The sequence below is a fragment of the Seriola lalandi genome, unplaced genomic scaffold (genome assembly GCF_002814215.2).
Source record: "Seriola lalandi dorsalis isolate HSWRI2012SDOR001 ecotype SW California unplaced genomic scaffold, Sedor1 jcf7180002054997, whole genome shotgun sequence".
Taxonomy (NCBI): Eukaryota; Metazoa; Chordata; class Actinopteri; order Carangiformes; family Carangidae; genus Seriola; species Seriola lalandi.
The window spans coordinates 190,542-210,026 of NW_019525546.1; the positions used below are offsets into that span (position 1 = coordinate 190,542).

The 19,485-nt window shown below is 39.6% G+C and overlaps 1 protein-coding gene across 2 annotated transcripts in view; it reads right to left on the minus strand.

The window, feature by feature from the left end:
- Positions 1-19,485, minus strand: part of prkcbb (protein kinase C, beta b) — a 93,896-nt gene that overhangs the window by 63,281 nt on the left and 11,130 nt on the right. For both annotated transcript variants that reach the window (XM_087171400.1, XM_023397130.2), the window contains exon 3: positions 1,876-1,958. In XM_087171400.1, the coding sequence (XP_087027526.1) occupies positions 1,876-1,958 (83 nt within the window). The remainder of the gene's footprint in view (positions 1-1,875; positions 1,959-19,485) is intronic.

Consider the following 19,485-nt stretch of genomic DNA (forward strand, 5'->3'; position numbering starts at 1 on the left):
GGTTTTGATATCTGCACTGTACACGTGCGCGAATATGACTGGGTGTTACGGGCCATGCAGCTGTGAATGAACCAATCACAGCGAGGCAGGAGATGAAACAGCTTCCAATGATCTAATACTAGTGCGACATTGTTCTGCCTGAACTAACGCTACGCTCCATTTGTTCACAAGAAACCTCCACATTGTACCTTTATCTAAGGTCAAAACTGTTATATTAGAGCTGCAACTATTAGTTGATTAATTAAGCAACAGAAAATTAATCTGTAACTACTTTGGTAATTGATTATTCGTGGTATTTTAAGCTCCAATTCCAAAGATTTGCTGGTTGCTGGCTCTCAAATGTGATTATTTGATGCATTTTTATGTTGTACATGATCTTAAATAACATATATTTGGGTTTTGGACTGTTTGTCAGACAAAAAAAAAACATTTGAGGATGTCACCTTGGTCGTGGGAAATTATAACAAAACGACTGATCAATTAATTGAGAAAAGAATTGACAGCTTAATCAATAATTATAATAATTGCTAGTTGCTGTCCCAAATAATATATTTCAATAAATTATAATACATTCTTTAAGACTTTCTAATGACCCGAAGACATTACAGGAGGAAAAACTTGGAAAAATGGTTTTAGGCAGCTCCAGCATGTATCTGGGCAACAAGGCTGTGTAATTTATGATGCTAACTAAAACAGAAAATGTCCAAGATGACGCTATTTGTGATAAAGTGAGAAGGAAGCAGTTAGGTGAAAGAAGATCAGATAGATAGTTAAATAGTTGTCACATAGACATATAATAAGATGAGAGGAAAGACTGCACAGACTTATCAGTTATACAGAATACACCACAGGAAGCCAAACAGCAAACACCAGAGTTTCCTCTGGAGGCGGCTCACTAAGTGTACTTGTCAGACTGAAAGGGCACTCCAGAGGGAGGTAAGGACGTGGCAAAGGAACTTAGAGACCCCTGGGTTTTTGAGAGGATGAGGGTGGCATCCTGAGAGTGCTCTCAAGAGAAGAAAGGCAACTAATTCTGTCCTCTTGAAAGGATAGTTTAGAGAATAGGGCTGCATTTAAAGAATATAAATCAGAGAAAAGACACTATTCTTCTCAGCTCCTTGACAGGGCAGATGAGATTATCATACAAGTACCACTTAAAGACACTTCCTGTTGTAGGAGCAGATGAGAAGATGAAGAGAACATTCAATGGGAATTAACAAAATAAGGTCAGGCACTGCTTTTGACCTTGAACAATGCTGTGTACAGTATGTGTATAAATGAGTGCATAGGGGATAAGAAATGTTTCATTTGATGTCAACTGATGTGAGCTGTGATACGGCTTATGGGAAACACTGGAACACGCAACCACAGAGTATAGATGTGTCTGATGATGTTGTAGTGCGAAGTTGTTTTTCTAACATATAAGATACTAAGAGGAGATAAAGAGAACATCAGAACTGAAGTCGTTTAATGGATTAAACCTCTGAGCCGAGAATAACAAGAGTGAATTTAGACAGCCGGGGGTGAATCAATATAAGGTTTTATAGATAAACCAATAAAATTCAGTCCCAGACTGATTATCCTTTTATAAAGGCAGACCCAGTACATGCGTAAATGCGTATTAAATGTAAATACTGGAAAAAATCTTGTGTGTGAGTGTCTGACGGTACAGTATAACTGTCAAGACAAGAAAAGGAAAATGAAAAGAGAGGAGGCTGCTCAACCGTAACACTGGTGGTGACAGGTGATCGGGGCTCGTGAGCTGGAAATGTCTCTGCAGTTTCTCTGTCTCTCTTGGTCCATCTGTCTTTCGCTATTCATTCTCACGGACATACACAGCATTAGAGTTAAATTTATTCATTTATTTGTACTCACATCTGATGCAGGTCCTTTATCAGCTCCTGGACAGGAGAAAGTGACAAACTCATGGCAACGTTTGTGGACCACGAAACAACACACTGTGGAGAGGAAAAGAGAGAGAAATTCACCTCAGTAAAAAATCTTTACACATTGTAGCTCTGTGCATCAAATATTCAGTAATCCAAGAAACTCGAGAAATCTTTTCTTTATTTACCTTTCCCCAGTGAGCACATGTAGTCAAGGTATTACATGCATTTATTCATTCTTTTTAAAAAGGGCACTTTCCAGGCCTGGTTTTTTAGACTCATGCCACAACCATGATGAATGATGTACTAGTATCTGACCAAGTATGCTGGTCCAAGGTCCAAGCTAGCTTGAGTGCTACTCTGCCACATATGGGCCAAAGCAGGTTCACGTTTGGCCCTCCAGAGCCAGAAAACAGCCAAGTACACTAATATAGTATAAGAAGTAATTTTTCTTACATTATTAAAGGGAATCACGCTGTATTCATCCCTATGAAGTCAAGTAGCAGTGAATGTGATGTGAATGAGTTGTACAAAATAAAAGGTGAACCTGCTGATGATCATAGCTGACTATTGTGAGGACAGATTCTATAACATCTGGGACATGTGAAAGTGTGCTTACCATATACTGTATATAGTGACACTCAATATGATCCCACTCCTATTTACATTAGATAATACAGTGGCTTTCTGTACATGCCGGACTGCTAGCTCACTTTGTAGACTTTGCTTGAAAATGTTTAAGTGGGGCGTCGTGTGGCGTAATGGTCTAAGCAGGCGCCCCATGTGTAGAAGTTACAGTCCTCGCTGCAGTTGGCCCCGGCTCGAATCCCGCATCGGACGGCCCTTCGCTGCATGTCATTCCCCCTCTCTCTGCCTCCCCGTTTCCTGTCTCTCTCCACTATACTGTCAAATAAAGGCATAAAAAGCCCCAAAAATATACTTTAAAAGAAAATGTTAAAGTGCAGTTTTAAATGAACTTATAAGTATAAGTCAAGTTCAAGCAAAATTACAGTTGATTTTGAGGCTTGATGAAAGCGAAGTTATTTTGCTGTCTCTGAGCTGTTAGACGCAGCACTCACTTAACCTCTGAAAAGCTTTAGAAGTGGTAAATGTACAGAGGGATGCTGTGCTTCTCTCTTAACACCCACACACTCTTATTGTCACTCCTGCACCACTGACTCATTGTCAGCCACTGTGGATAAGAGCACCTTCTAAATGTCTACAATGTGATGTAAAATGTAACTTCATATTTTACAGTATGTACTGGACCGAAGATGACTTATTAACAGAATCTCCTGTGTTTACAATCGGCTGAATTAAAAAACAAATCTGCAGTTACGTAACAGTCAAGGTCTAGTTTGTTTTTTTTTTTCCCCTAGGCAGAGATTTGTTCAAAATAACAAATATACACATCAACACACATGAGAGATCAAAGAAAGCCCGTACAATCGGAATCTACACGATGAAAAGCGTAACACGGCTCAACTTCTCAGGTTGGTAACAATCAGCAGTGCAGAAACATGTGACAGCTTCGATGCATAGCGAGCCTGTCATCTCCACCCTGATCACTGTCAGCTCCACTGACAGGCAAGACCAACATAGGAGGCTAAAAATACCTCACACACATACACACTCATACTTATGATTACATCGAGAGAGAGAGGGAAGTGCTGTAAATGCCCCGAACAGCAAAGACTTTGATGATGGCAGCAGCTGAAACAGGTTATAGAGCGACTACTGGAAAGTAATAAAGCATGTTCGATTAAAACGATTTTTTTTGGGTTAATCAGTTAATTAGTTATGTGACTTTAAAGAAAAATAATCAGCAACTGATTTGTTTGTCAATTAGTCATTGAAGTCATTTTTAAGGAAAGTCACTAAACTTATGTTTCAGTGTAAGTTGAACATCTCTGGATTTTCACCTTTTGGTCGAACAAGACAGGCAAACTGAAGACGTCATCTTGGACTTTGAAACATTTAATTGATCAAGACAAGTAATTTGATCAGAATCTGCACATTTATCAAAAGAAAATAACTATAAGTTGCAGCCCTAGAAAAGTGTGATAACTGTTGCTGACAGGAAATGTAAAAAAAAAAACTCAACCTAACCCACACAAACATTTCATTCCATCAAACTGACTGTAAAATACTGACAATGCTGAAGGCTGAAATTCATTTTTAGTTGGAAATGTCAAAGTGCCGACAGACTTTTATTCAAACTGAAATAACATCTCAGTTCATTAACTCAAGTTCTGAAGTACAATTTTAAGGTCATTTTACGGTATTTCCACTTTAAGATACTTTTACTCCACAACATATTCGACACTTGTGGTTAGCTGATTTCGTAGTGAGTATATAGCATAGTTTATAGAAGCCTCACCGTCAGCTACAACGTGAACATGTTGTTTACACAGTCATCCATCAGTAATAATAATAATAATGCAATATAATAGATTATAATTTGACATAAGATGGGCTGATCTACTGCATAATCACACTTATATCTTGCTGTCATTACTGTGTTTACTTAAGAGAAATTTTGAATGCAGTCCTTTTATTTCTAGCAGAGTATTTTTAGATAGTAGCAGTCTTGCTACTTTCACTTGGGTACAAGGTCTGAACTTCTTCTCCCACTGTCTCAGTTCTTTAAATGCATCCACCCTGACATTTGTACTCTGTTGAACTTGGTAATAAGCTTACAGTGCAGACTCAGCATGTGTCCTGTTCAAAAATATATTGGTACAAAAGACTTGGTTGTTCTTTTTTGCTGAGCAATGTGTGGTAATCCACACTTTCACTGGCTAAAAAGGGAGGTAGAGACAGGGTATAATGTAGGCCGCCTCTTTTAAAAAAAATAATACTTTCCACTGAATACTAACAATTTGCATAACTGAACTCGCAGTTAGGGAAGTAAGGTCACATAAGCATGAAGGAATTTCATTTTCGCACTTTTAAACAAGCACATACTTTTTCTCTCTGCATTTTGTCAGATGCTTGTTAATGTTAAAGTTCAGATGAGTGATTGGTAGAACATCACAACCTGATATTTTACCACATGATACAATGATAACATGATATTTTCACTGTCATGTATAGCTGTTCTATCATATTCTATTCTATTATCAACCCTACACTGATCAGAGAGGTTATAATTAATACAAAGACTTCCTCTCCAACTCACACACACACACACGCAAATCATGTGCACCTCAATGGTACTTCACTCCTACGCAATATCCTCACACCACCCACTCACTGTGATGATACCACACACACACGCACACACACACGCACACAAAGACCACCCACTCATTCCCATGATATCACACAGATTGAATACACAGAGTGAGGGGGGAGGGATTGAGATAGAGGTAGAGATAGAAATGGTGAGAACCGTGTGCACATATTGCTTCAAGGCAACTGTTCTTTTGGAGTATTGCTACTGCCAAATCCCTAACCAAAACACACACACACACACACACACACACACAGATCTGTCCGTATTGTCTCTAATGATAACACCCATACGGAAAAACAAACAATACCTTTTCACAAAAATATACCTTGCCAGAAATGAAGTGTGCCCACCTTTTTCTCACTTTAACCAAAATCCCAACTTTCACCCACTCTGATCACCGCCACCACAATAATTACTACTCTCCCATTTCTACATCTGTTCAGCTGACACTACACACCTATTTATAACGGTAGAAATTCAACAAGACAGGTGACATAATCCAAACTCACAAAGCCAGACCGACTCGTCAAACTTACAGGCGGCTGAACACAGACAGAAGTGCTGCTGGGATACGTGAGGCAGACGTTTGATTGGCTACAGGAGCTGGCGTGGTCGGCCCAAATACAGGATCCTTTGGAAATGCTGTATAGTATTGGTTGTTGTTGTGGTTGTTGTGCACAGCTATATATATTTGTGTCTCATCAAAAACAGTGATGGAAGTATAAGAATAAGCAAGTACTATCAGTAACATGCACCTTAAGTATCAAAAGCAATGTCTGCTGCTGGTTGGTGTTTTGTTATCATATATCATAATATCTGCTTAGTGGTGATGTTTTAATTGCATCTTAATGTGGCATTTAGTTGAGATGAAGCTACTTTTTACATGCAACAATTTCACATGCTGCTGGAAAGTTTATAAAAAAATTTTATTGAATTTTAGGAGCTGATGACTCCATTTATGATGTATTAAGATGCTTTATTTAATTAGGCCAAATGATAAATCTAAAAGGGAGAAAAAAAAAGTTCTGATACATAAATTTGTTTTCTGCTTTTACTAAAGAGGAGAATTTAATCTCTTTGGGCTCTTTGGAACAATTATCAAAATGAAACATGTGGCAAGGGTCCTGGAGTAGATACTGCTTTTTGTAAAAGTGAAAACAAATACTGGGAACCACATGGCTTAAGCTTTTCAATTGTGTTACATACAATGCATTGTATTTTACGTAAAAACTTTATCTTGAAAAGTAAGTATAACTATAGCTGTTGGTTAAATGTAGTGGAGGAAAAACTACAATATTTTCCTCTGAAATGTCACGGAGTGTCAGTATTAAGTGTTCCCAGCTCTCTTCATAACCTGTAGCTTCTGCTCAATTGAACAATTTATTTTTACTTTTCTAAATATCTACATACTGTGGTATCCTGGCAAAGTTTGAGCACCACATTATTTGAATGGAGATAATGTAGCTGAATATGAGGAGAAGGACCGCACCTCAAACACCCCTCTTCCTGTCATATGTCTGTAAACAGCTTCCTGCCATGTAGGCCTGTTTCTTCTCATTTTCCGTGCCCCACCTTCCCTCCCTCTTATTGTTTCTCTCTGTCTGTCATCTCTCACAGGGTCCCCTGGGGTCCACGGCAGATTTTTTCCGGAAGCCTTCAGCACACCACAGACTTCATCCTGCTCCTCCATCTCCATCTGTCTGTCACTGACACGTTTCATATACAAAAAACAACTATTTCTGCATCATGGTGTGGTCCTTCATGAAAACATGAAAAAAAAAAAAAAGCATCAATCCTTCATTAAATCACCATCAAACTGCTGTCCTTCCAGTTAGGCGTTGTTCCCTGCCTGGATCCCCTCCACCCCCTAACACACACACACACACACACACACACACACACACACACACACACACACACACCACCATGCCCTCTTGGTGCCCTCTGTGTACTGATCTCAGTCTGACTCTGGTGTAGTTGGCACCCTGCCCATGTGCCTCCATTATTAATTGTATACATTAAATATCCATGGATAAAACACACACAAACAGATTGACAGACACACTGAAACAGTTTGTTTTTTCCACATCTTTCTCTGTCATTTCTTTCTCTGTCCCAGCGTCTCTTTTTCTTTTCTCGTCTCTATCTCTCCCTCTCTCATCATCTGTTTCATCACTGTGGCTTGGACTTCTGTTGCTGCAGAGCTAAGCAGCCATGTAATGCACCTGTAGAGTCTACCTGTAACACTGGCTGACTGATAAGTTACATAATCCTTCCTCAGCCAACAGGGAGCTACTATTACTACTGTCAACTTGGTTATGCTGCTACACAGCCCATCAATAAGAGTTTGTCGATAATCAGCCTCACTGTACAACTGACTTTGTACTAATCTTGTTTCTGCAGCTGAAACCTGCTTTATTGGTGAGTCACTGCTTAACTTTTCTCTCTTTCTCTGTAATTTTGTGACCTGTGCTACTGCTATGAAAGCATCAACATGTTTGCACGTTTGTCCCTAAACCGATGTTTTTCAAGAGCCTTTTTCTCAGGGCAGGACATGCCACTGCACGCACAGCCAGGCTCTCTTTGCCTTTGTTTGGTTCCAGTCTCTTGAATGTGAGGATCTGCTGCACTTCTTTGTAAAAACATGATAGTACACTGAATATTTTCTGTTTCGTACTGTGAAAACAAAGAATTTAAAGGCACCACCCCAGGCTCTGTGAAATGATAATAAGCATTTTTCAATATTTTCTGAAATTACATTGACACACACAAAAAAAAATCAATTTAACTGAGAAAAATAATCAACAGATTAATCTATAATGAAAATAATCATTAGTTGCAGCCCAGGTGATATGATTCACCAATTACTTTGTTCAATTTTTTTTATCTAATCATTATTCATAAAATTAACTGATGCAGGCCGAAAGAATAATGAAATTTAAATGATATCACTTGAGTATGAAACTAAAGCCCCTTTATCAAAAACCTGTGGTTTAGAACATTATTGTCTGGTGCAGTGGAGCAGTAATACTTGTTGTACTTGCACATGGCTTTTGTGTATCTTAAATCCACCACACTTCACTAGCAGTACAACTTGACTCCCTCACATACACACACTCCCAAAAACACAAACGTGACTACTAACTGGAACCGGTTTTGTCAGCTCTGTGTCTTTGAAGTGTCCCATGTTGCCTCTATTCCCTCCCTAACAGTCACATGACATCATTATGTAACGACTTGCCTGTCAATCAATATCATCCTCCCATCAGACTCTCTGTATATCAATACAGTGTGAAGAGAGGGGGAGGGGCTCCAACAGACACAGTGCCTATCTATTACATTACAGCGAGCACAGTAACAGTCTATCATCCTATACTGAAGACATGTTACTTTTCTCCAAAGGAAATACTCAATATTTAAAAAGCACTGAACCGCAAACAACTCACAAAATGTCAGTGTTTTACTAAATATGAACTCTTTAACCTTTAAGATGTTAGAGTAATGGAACAATGTATATATAATGTTTCATAATGCAGTTATATTTAGTTTATTTTGTTTATTCAACCCCCTCCCTTTCATTTCCTAATCTCCCGTTTCCCTCTCTCAACTCCTTTCCTTACAAATCTCTCCTCTCCTCCTTGTTCCAGTATATTCTGTTTATGAAATGTTGGCAGAACACTGATGTTGTACACAGCCTTTTCCTCTAATGAGCTGCCAATGTGTGTGCGTTTGTCTGTGCATGCAAGACGCAGTGACATGCTGTACGGTGATGTCCCAGATTCAGCAGCCAGGTTCAACGCTACAACACACAGCTCTCCAGTTATTCATATTTATTAATCTATAGCTGTAGTAGCACATCACCTATAGTATTTCATAAACACACACAGACACACGGTGTTCCCTGGTTGAATACCTGCAGCAGCAGACTGTTCTATCTAACTGTTTGGCCACTGACTGTCTGCATGAAATAAAAAAATTAAAAAAAAACCAACAATGACTGATGGACTATCTTACTATTTGAATCACATCTCAGTGGCTGACTGGACGATGACCGAAAACCGACGGGTTCACACCAGAGTTACACTTATCAGTTCAAGGCAACTTCTGACTGAATACACCAGACCTGAACACAACAGTGACTCCACTTATGTGTCAACACTGTGATTGGATCACAAACAACTGTACTTCACCGCAATCACCGCAGCATTTGCTATTACCAGAGGCTGCTCGAACTAACAAATATTCAAATGTTAAGAGTTGCGTGTATTGAGATAAACAACTGGTGCCGCTAATCTCCCAGCTGGCTGCCATTAAAAGCATCGCAGAAGAGGAGAACACAACAAGATGACATGATTAAAATAGCGCCAGTCAAACCTCAAATGGTGGAAAACAGTGCAGGAAATGAGTCCACTCCACATAGATCTGATGTTTATATCTGTTGCAATTTCTTGATTTTTCAGTGGCGCAGAAGCTTCAGATGCTTCATACATGTCGTGATTTATTCACTATATCTGCATTTTGTTTATTTCGATACAGAAACTTTTCCACCTCAGGCAGAATAGAAAAACATCTGTGATATTGGATTATTTACATTTTTTTTTTTTTTACATTTTCAGTTTTATGGGCAAATTGAAAATGTGCATTTAATCACGTGGATAGAAATGCACTTACTGTGGGAAGAAACCCTGAGAGTCCGCTTCAGCCTTGTTTTAGTTTCATATCTCTATCTGGCTTTAACGGTATCGACACACAGTTTGAGGCTGATCAACATGTCTGATGTTTCTATAAATAATTGAGAAGCCATAATTCTCCCAAAAAGGGGATCTAAATGATGTGGGAGGCTCCTCCAGCTTCTCATTTGATTTCTCCATAATGATGGAAAAATACGAGATGGATTTTGGAAAAACTGGTCGGTACACACAGTTGAGGTCAGCCACACCCTCTATGAGAATAATGGACTTGCTCTGCGCACGTTGCACATTTGATGTGGAAGCCTGGTTACTTTCTGACCAACGGGAGAAGCTGTTTGCTTGCTAATTGAGGCAATAGATGACGATGGGATTTCACACTGACTGGGTTCACTGACCTCACTACACAACGTCTCTGACTGTGGCCTGGCAAACCTGGCACAGCGTTTAAACGGCACGGAGAAAGGTCTGGGCAAGCCAGACTACTGTTGTTGTTTCTGTTTCTTCCTACTGTCTGAGCGAAGAGGGAACATCCTGATGAGCGGGTTGGAAGACTCAAAGAAGAAGCTGATGCAACAGGAGGAAGACAGGAAGAAGAAGAGCAATATGATGAAGAAGGGAAAGCAAGTAAAAGAAAGTCAATAATCTGAACAAAACATGCCATTCACCTTGGGCACCTCCCCCTGTGTGTGTGTATTCGTGTGTGTATGTGTGTAAGGGCTTATATAAGGGGGCTGAGCAGCCTACGCCAATGTATAAATACCCATGATGCCACTGGTGAAGCAGGGAGAAGGGTCAGAGTGAGTCAGCACACCCATATCACTCCTCCTCTTTCTCTCTATCTCTCCTCTCCATCAATCCATCCTCTCTTCTTCTCTATTCTCCTCCTCCATCTCTACATCTATCTTTTTTTCCATGTTCTTACAGTGTGTCTTTTTATGGGAAAAACACAGAGGATTTCACTTGGCAGGCATACGGTGACCTTCAGGAGGTGATGATCGTAAGACAAGTAACAAACAGCTGTAAACAAAACAAAACAATCAATTACACTTTCACAAACGCGGCCTTTTAAATTGTAGTTCTTTGATGCTAAGATTTCCAAAAGATCTGTCATGCTCTTATGAAAAGCACTGGAGGTTATAAAAGGATTCTGTTCATTTTTCTATTCTATTCATGCTTGTTTTGTCTTTGCGTGTGACTGAGAACAGAGTCCATCTGTTCTTTAAGTGGCCTTGCTGTGTTTTTAATTTCAGAACCACCCAGAGCACAAAGCACAGAGAGACACTTGGTCATTTCCTTTCACTCTTCTCAGAACACACGGTTAAAGTGTTTGTTGCACTCAATTGTTAGCCGACACTGACAGCTGACATGCAATATGTTCATAGCCTGTTTGTGGTGGATTTATCCAGTTTAATTTTATTATTATTTTATTTTCATTTTATTGCCACAGCCTATTCCAGGTATTAAAAAAATGTTTATCTACCTCATTTACTTTTTCAGAAGAATTTTCAGAATATATATAATAATCAGAATATAATGACCTGTATATATTTCCTGCTTTTCATCAGTGTCAGTTATTTCTGGTAGGTGTAGCATTACCACTCAGCAACATTAGCAAGAATAATCTACATTTCATATGTTTAAGTATTGTCTCATTTTTTTTTCTATTTGATAAAATAAATGTTATCACTAAATTGATAGCCATTTTAGATAATTGGATTAAAACTATAGTAAAGAGTATCTGCTCTTACAGTCATATTAGCCTGCTTGCTAGCCTAATAGCTAACCTAATAGCTAAAGTAGTAGCTACTACTTTAGTTGTTGTGGCTGTATTGACATAGCTAAGTAACTTTGTAACTAAGCCACTCAGCTTAGGACAAGCCCACACTTTCACTAAATTGTCAGTGTGCCATCATCGTCATCAGGATCGTGTTTGTCCAAACATGAGAAGCTGTGGCTCAGGAGGTAGAGCGATCGGAAGGTCGGTGGTTCGATTACTAGCTCTTCCAGTCCACATTTGTGTGTGTATTTGGGCAAGATATTGAGCCCCAAATTCCCCCAAATGTATGTGTGTGTGAATATGCATATATGGTAGAAAAATGCATGAAATGAAAATGAAATATGTGTAGGCAAAAGTGCTGTGTGAATGTGGCACTACGCAGTAAAGCGTCTGTCTGCCTTGTGACGTCTTGCACTGAATGTACCGAATGACAGAAAGGAGACCAACAATGTCACTTTCACAGATTGAAAATGAAATGTAGCTCAAGCTCAAAATGATTAAATAATTCAACAACAGCTGTGTGGTAATGACGACAGAGAGTTCACAACTCAACTCAGTCGCAGAGGGAGCGATTCGCACTCCGAGCAATCTGGAAACCCTTGCTTTGGAAATACTTTGGATTTTGGTCAGTAGACGGCAGAACTGTGGAACCTCGAGGGCATGTGGCCAACTTTGACAGCGCTAACGAGAAGTCAACTGGAAGGCTACCACCAACTACCACCTCAGTTCATTGTAGCAACAGGGCGGTGTGGAGTGGCAAAAATCCATAACCCCAGCCACAAGCGAGAAGGAAATAGGGTCAGTTGAAAAGAGTATAGGAGTACAAGTGACTGTATAATTAAATAAAATCTTACAGTTTATTTTAAAATGTTTTAAAGGTGATGAACTACAAATCTTCAAAAAACTCTTGTGTGGAATTCAAATAATTATTTAGCTCAAAATTGTATAAATTAAGGCACAATGTACTGTATTTATTACCAATTCAGTTTTGAACTCATGGAAGAGTGTAGGTTAAAATATGTTTTTCTGACACATGAGCAGAAGCATCGCCATCGAGCCAAGAACAATGTCTCAAACAGACAGAGGAGATACTTTCTAACAGAGTTAGACCTGCTCATCCCCTGTGAGTATCAGTTGACACAGTATGTTATCCCTCCCTATGGTGTACCATGGTACACTCAATTAGAAAAAGAAGAAGAAAAAAAAACAATAAAATTCTGTCTTTTCAGGAGATACTACAGTCTGGCTGGCTTCACACTCCGTTTGATTTCAGTTTCAGCTCTGTGCCAGCGCCGTGAAGAAATTCTGGCACAAGATGATTTTATGTGGTCCAGCTAACACCTCCACCCTTATCCTCTCTCTCATTCACTCCATATCCCTCTGTCTCATTCACTGCATCCCTCTCACTGTCTTTCATTCACTCTGTCTCCTTCTCTCAATTTCTGTCCGTCAGATCCCTCCTGTCTCTCTATTTGTCTTTTTCCTTCCATTCCACTTTCTGTCTAATTTGTTCATCAGTCTTTTTTTCCGTCTTTAATTCTATTTCCCGTTACACTTAATCACTTTCTGTCTCCATCGTACTCTCTTTCTGTCTCTCTCTAATTTTGTTGCATACACACTTTTTGTCAGCCCCACTTAGTTTCGCACTCAGACAGCTGTAAACTTCCAGACCCGGGAGCTGTGTAGGCACAGTCTGCAACTGAACTGCTTCACTGCAGTGTGGATGTTAGGTACCTTGCTTTTGGGCACCTTGATAGAAGTTATGTCTCTATTTCTTCCAAATCAAACTTGCAACCTCGACTAAACGTGACAAATAGGGATTAAACGTAATCATATTAAAAGATGTTCCAAGTAGGGTATTGTTTGATTTCCTTTTCTGTCAATACAATGCCTACATTTAGTTAAAAACGTATACTTTTTAGTTTATCCAAAGTCATAACGTAGTACAAACGGAAGTCGTCAGCCACGCTAGCAGCTCTGTGATGCTGCACTTAAGCACAGTAGAGCGTAAAGCTAAATGCTATCATTTGATAATTAATTTGCCAATAATTTGATAATTAGCAGAAAACAAAAAGTATGGCTGAGGCTTAATGTCATTCATTTGCAGGCGTTTGGTAAAAAAATCAAAGTACTGCTCTCATCATCATGCTGGATGAAAAGTGGATGGGATCACTAAAGCCATTAGGATTCGTCCTCAGGGGACCATGAATATCTCTACAAAATATCATGGCAAGCCGTCAATGGTTGGTGAGATCTTTCAAACAAACCACTAAATTATAATTGAAAGCCTTTGAGTCTAACCGGACACTGGATGTCAAGAGGGCTTAAGGTGGCTTCCTCAGATTGCACTGCTTTGTCTGACCGACGAAAGGATAGACCCAAAGATATTTAGTTTACAGCGATTCATTTGAATATTCGCAAACAACAATGCCGTCTCTTGTCTTCTATTTCCGTGTGTCTGTGTGGAGGGCTCTTAGTTTCCTATCATGGCAGAAGTACATCTACCTCCACAAGATGACCTGAACAGGCAACTGCTGAACACGTCCAGCCAACACGCACGCACGCACGCACACACACACACACACACACACACACACACAACCCTGTAATCTCCTGTACTGTACATCAGCTTTTCTCCTCTCTCACTCTCTCCACTCTCTCTCTCTCTCTCTCCTCCTCCCTCACTCTCAACTCCCCCGCAAACATCACCTGCTGTTTTGGGCCAGACAGCAAGAAAATAACTGAGGCTAGGAAAGTATAAGTTAAAGAAATATGAGGCTTGAATGCCTACATTATGTGCATGTGATTGTTCACGGTATTTAATTTGCTTAAGAGTACAGTCATCATCCTCAACATGCAGTTTTATCTAATCGACCGATTTACTCATTAATTCAGAGAGAGAGAGAGAGAGAGAGAGAGAGAGGTTTTTTGAAGAGGATGAGTGAGAGAGTGGGAGAGAGAGGACAGAGGGGTGAGAGTGGAGAGCTGCAGATATTAACAAGAGAGCCGATGAGACTAACGGGTTTGAATACCAAATAATGAACTAAATACAAGTTGTAAAGATGCTGGTGTACATTACATGATGAAAAATAAATGCTTGAACAATACCTCAAGACTGATTTGATAATGCGACTTCTGTCTTCCGGAGAGATGGACGCAAAATCACAGACAACCATAGAAGTTCCTGCGATTTGGATATTGCACTTGGCCGTACGGTGATTTTGATAATATTTTGCTTCGATTCATTGTACAGCCCTAGCAGAGACACCAGGTTGCAGAGGGCATGGTGGCTCACATTTTACCTATATTATACGCACACAAAACCTCGGCAGGGTACAGTAGAGAAAGAATCTGATTGGTTTTATTTATTTGCCAATAACAATCCATTAAAATATGCCCAGATCAGTTAAAATCTCTAGAGGTAGATACTAATCAGGCCCTAAACTGATGCTAAAGTGTAGTCATGTAAGATGAAAGATAGAAATGGTCACTGAAAAATGTTTCCTCAATAAACTTAGCTAGGTAAGTTGTGTGTCGTGTATCATATTGTTCCACAGCCTACAGTCTGTGCATTTTTATCTTTGCAGCTGTGACTTCGCAACTGTGATGAAACTGTTTTTGTAGTTCTCGCTTCTCCCTTTATCTCCCTTGTCACAGCTACACAACAGGACATACAGTTTGATGCTAACTTGTTGTAGTTACCAGTATTATTGCAACAGAAACAAACAAAAAACAACAGCAGTAAAAGCATAATAAGTAACTAGAGCGATTAAACAGAACTAGTATTATTCTAATAAGCTAATAAATAGGAAAATTGCATGTGTGAGTGTGCGTGTGTGTGAATCTTAGACTGTGTTAGGAGAAAGACATTAGTTCTTAAGTTAGCTCGTATGTGTGTGTGCTTGAGGGCAGGGCAGGACATAGTATACAACATCCAGCTCAATGCTTGGCAACAGACCAGTGGTGCCTGGCTGCTGCAGCTGCTCTTTATATGTGCAGACACACAAACACACACATTCGCAAAACATAAACATATTTTGACAACGAATGTAGAAATCATGACAGGCAACTCAGCGACGGACAATCTATTGTCCTGCCCATCTCTCTTGTCCTTCGTTCAAATTCAAACGTAAATGTGCTTTAATGCTGTGACAGGAAATACACCGTGGGGGTTATGGAGGGTGGTTATAGTCATCTACAAAGAAGAAATGAAAGAAAATGATGTCAAAGTGAAGAAACCGTAGGTTGATGATGTTTAAATAAAACACCCTCGTACTTATTTTAGTGATAGAGCAGACATCACAAACGCAACATTATTCTGTTCGTAAACTGACTGAGAGATGGACAGGAAACAATAAAAGGGAACTAATGTGGACGGGCTGCAGGAGTTAAAGTGAAAGAGAGAGAAAGGGACAGATGACAGAGAAAAGGCAAGAGATGTGTGGAGGGAACAACACAAAAGGAGAAGTCAAATGCAGAAAGTCAAAAAGACAGAGGAACAGGGAGAAAAAGAGGTCTGGGATCACTGCACTCCTGTCGGCTCGTGTCCCTGTTGCTAGGTTACCATCTATAGACGAATGGGTTAAAGGATCTCAGGAGCAACAGTGACATAGTTAGCTGGTCTCCATCAGACAACGTCACACACACACACACACACTGTAGACAAATACACAGAAATGGAGCAACCTTGAAAACCATGTTTACTCATACTCAGATTTAGATTTGCCATTGGTTTAAGAATATGTGTGAATACACAGACACACACCACATAGATAAACACACCATCAACAGACAGTCCAAAGTTGGAGGGAGTCTTCCTTGCTGTGAACTTAAGAGAACTTATTTAGTCTAGAAACAGACGTGTCCTGAAATAAATGGTTTTCACTGCCAGGGATGCTTGTAGGTTAAAAACATCATTAAGTCACTGAAAAAAAACAACAACTATAAATTGCCCTAAAATAACCAAACAAACTTTTCAACAAACTTTGTTTAGCTTTAAACTCCAGTTTTGTTCCAAGGTTTTGAATGAGTAACAACACTTGGACATGAACTATGAGGTTAAAAACAAAGAGGTATGCGTTAGTGTGCTGCTAATTGCTCTACAAATTAACAACCTTCAGCTGGTACGCTCCTCCCTCCTCCCGTTCATTTCCGAGGATAATGACATGCGATCTATATTGTTGTTTATGCCTGGTTAAAGAGGGAGCGCAGCACCTTCACCACCATGTGTGAAACTCCAACCAATGTGACTGGATATCCATTTTGCAGAAAAATGATTCTGAATTCACCATCACTGTTACACAATATTTAGTCCAGAACCTGACCTCCTGTCCTGGAAATTACATCATAGTTTCATACTCAGTTTGGAACCAAACCCATCATACGATTGCAGCTTTTTTCAAAGAACACTTTCAAACCCACAGCAGTATCTCTGCCCCAGCAGTTAGTAATCCAGGTGGGCCATCCCACCTACACACCATGATTCACATTTAGACATTTAGCTCATCTCGTCATCAACACCAATTTGCCCTGAGTGCAATGGATCGGGTTCAATTCAAAGATCGGCTTCATTACAAACAACAAATACAGATCGGTGCAAAGGTGCTGTGGCAGTGATCATGTCGGAAACAAGTGCCGTGAAAGTGAATAACAAGCAGAGGGGCATATGATGTGACTGTGGTGAGAGTAATGTGGGTGGAACCAAGTTTGAAACACACCTTTACTGACTTTACTCACACCTGAATTACACAAACCTGGTGCCTCTGCTGCTGGACTTTCTCTCTTTTTTTAGGTGATGGCATACGAGAATAATGCTGAAACAGTATCACAAAAATAATCCCAAGATGCAAGGTGAGGGTGCAACATCACTCAAACATATCCAGGATCTTGAACCACATGAAAAAGAATAATACATTTAAGCCTTAAAACTCAACAATTTTGCTCATGTTACTACTTTCTTTCAAAACTTCCCCATGTGCATTCATTATACTAACAACTTCAACACCTGTTTATCATCTAATACTGTATATACACATACACACACACACAATGCATACTGCATTCACAACTACTTTTATGTACTGTATGTATATTTTGATTTTGATAGTCTCTCATATGCATCAGAGTGACTTTATTTTGCCAGTGGAATAAAAGGACAGGAATGTGTCTTGGTAGCACATGAGTAAAGATACATCTCTCAGTGAGACTGGTGAAATATTGTAGGCCTATATCAATGTATGTTCACACCAGGTAAAAAAAGGAGACCCATAGCGTCAGTGCTGCATCACAAACTTTCATATCCTACTCAAAGGAGCATTATTGATGCTTGCATTACCTGCCAGAGTAGCTGGTAGAGGTCACCAATCTACCAGCCACAGGCAAACTGAACCATGTCCCCTCTGTGCTGTAGGGAAGCAGCTATTGGCAGTGTTAAGTGTAGGCGATTGCACTCTCTGGGACTGGCACGGATTCACAGTGAGTTAGCACCTGTTAATGTGTTACAACCATGCAAAAATGTCAACAACCAACAAGATTCTGGTTTAACGAGCGGACATTTTGGAATATCACAATCTTAGCATTATTTAATATTTAAGAGTAGTTACCTTTATCTGACAAACAGTTGTGCACTATAAAGCAGGAGTCAATTGGTTCCAGTCATTAGTCAGCTGCAGGATGATCACCTAAATGACTAAGTAGGTCTTTTGTAAGTGCTTTCCAAAATGACCTATATGACTGCTCCAAAAAAGATTCAATTGTGTTTTCTGATCTGCAATCCCTCTGATTAGGTTATAGTTACAGTAAGTTTAGGCAACTAAACCTACTTGGTTAGTCAGGGAGACTGCCCACAAGAATAAAAGAAACCTACAAAGTCTGATGTATATCTAGTGTGTTGGAGTCATGCAACCATTAGTACCTCCCCCCTAAAAGACTTTACAGTAGTAACATGTCATGCCACTACTTCTGCCGTTGCCATTTAGAGAGGAGAGCAAGTACTTGCAAGCTTGCACAAGGTCACTTGTCAGTCTCTTTTGAGGACAGCCTTTGATTTTTATGCTAGTTTGTAATGAACAGAGGAAGTATTGAGTATGTTCTTCTTCCCAGTTTCTTTCAAACTTACAAACACAATGTTTCCTATACATTGATTTATTTTTGGCAGCTTCCACAATATGAACATTGACCATCACATTGACTTTCTATATCTTTTACAATTTCAAATGGGTAACATCTTATTTCATTTTTGAGCTGTGTGTAGCACATTGATTAACTCAGCCCCTCCTGCCTCTCATAAAGTTATTACTGTCCCATTCTGTGTGCCTGTCATTCATGGTCTCACTGGCCTGCCCTGTGGGAAACACAGCGGGTTTAAGGACTGTTTCATAGAGTGTTGATGGCACAGAAGTAGGTCTTATTATCTCTAGATCCTATGCTAGCATCATAGCAATCTCAGTCTCTCTGTCAGCCAGTCGTGTTTTTTTCCGAAATGCTTTAACAACTACCCAATGGATTTCCGTGAAAACTAGAGGATGAATCCTGACTTGATCTTGTGATCTTTCTTCTAGTGCCACCGGAAGGTCCGAGTTTTCAGATATCCTATAAATTATCTCAACATTGACCAGAAGATGAATCTTACTGACTTAGGTGATTCTCTGACCTTACTTCTAGAACCACCATGAGATCAACATTTGTGTCTTTGAGTGAATGGACCTTGGTACACACATTTATGTCAAAGTGGAGATGAAATGTACTAACTTTAGTTATAATTTCAGTCAGCCTTTGACTTTTCATCTAGCACTATCATTGGGTTAATATTTCAATTTTATCCAACAATTTGATTTATTATGAAATACCAGAAAAACTCATTAATATCAGGTTCAACTGTACCAATGTTAGCAT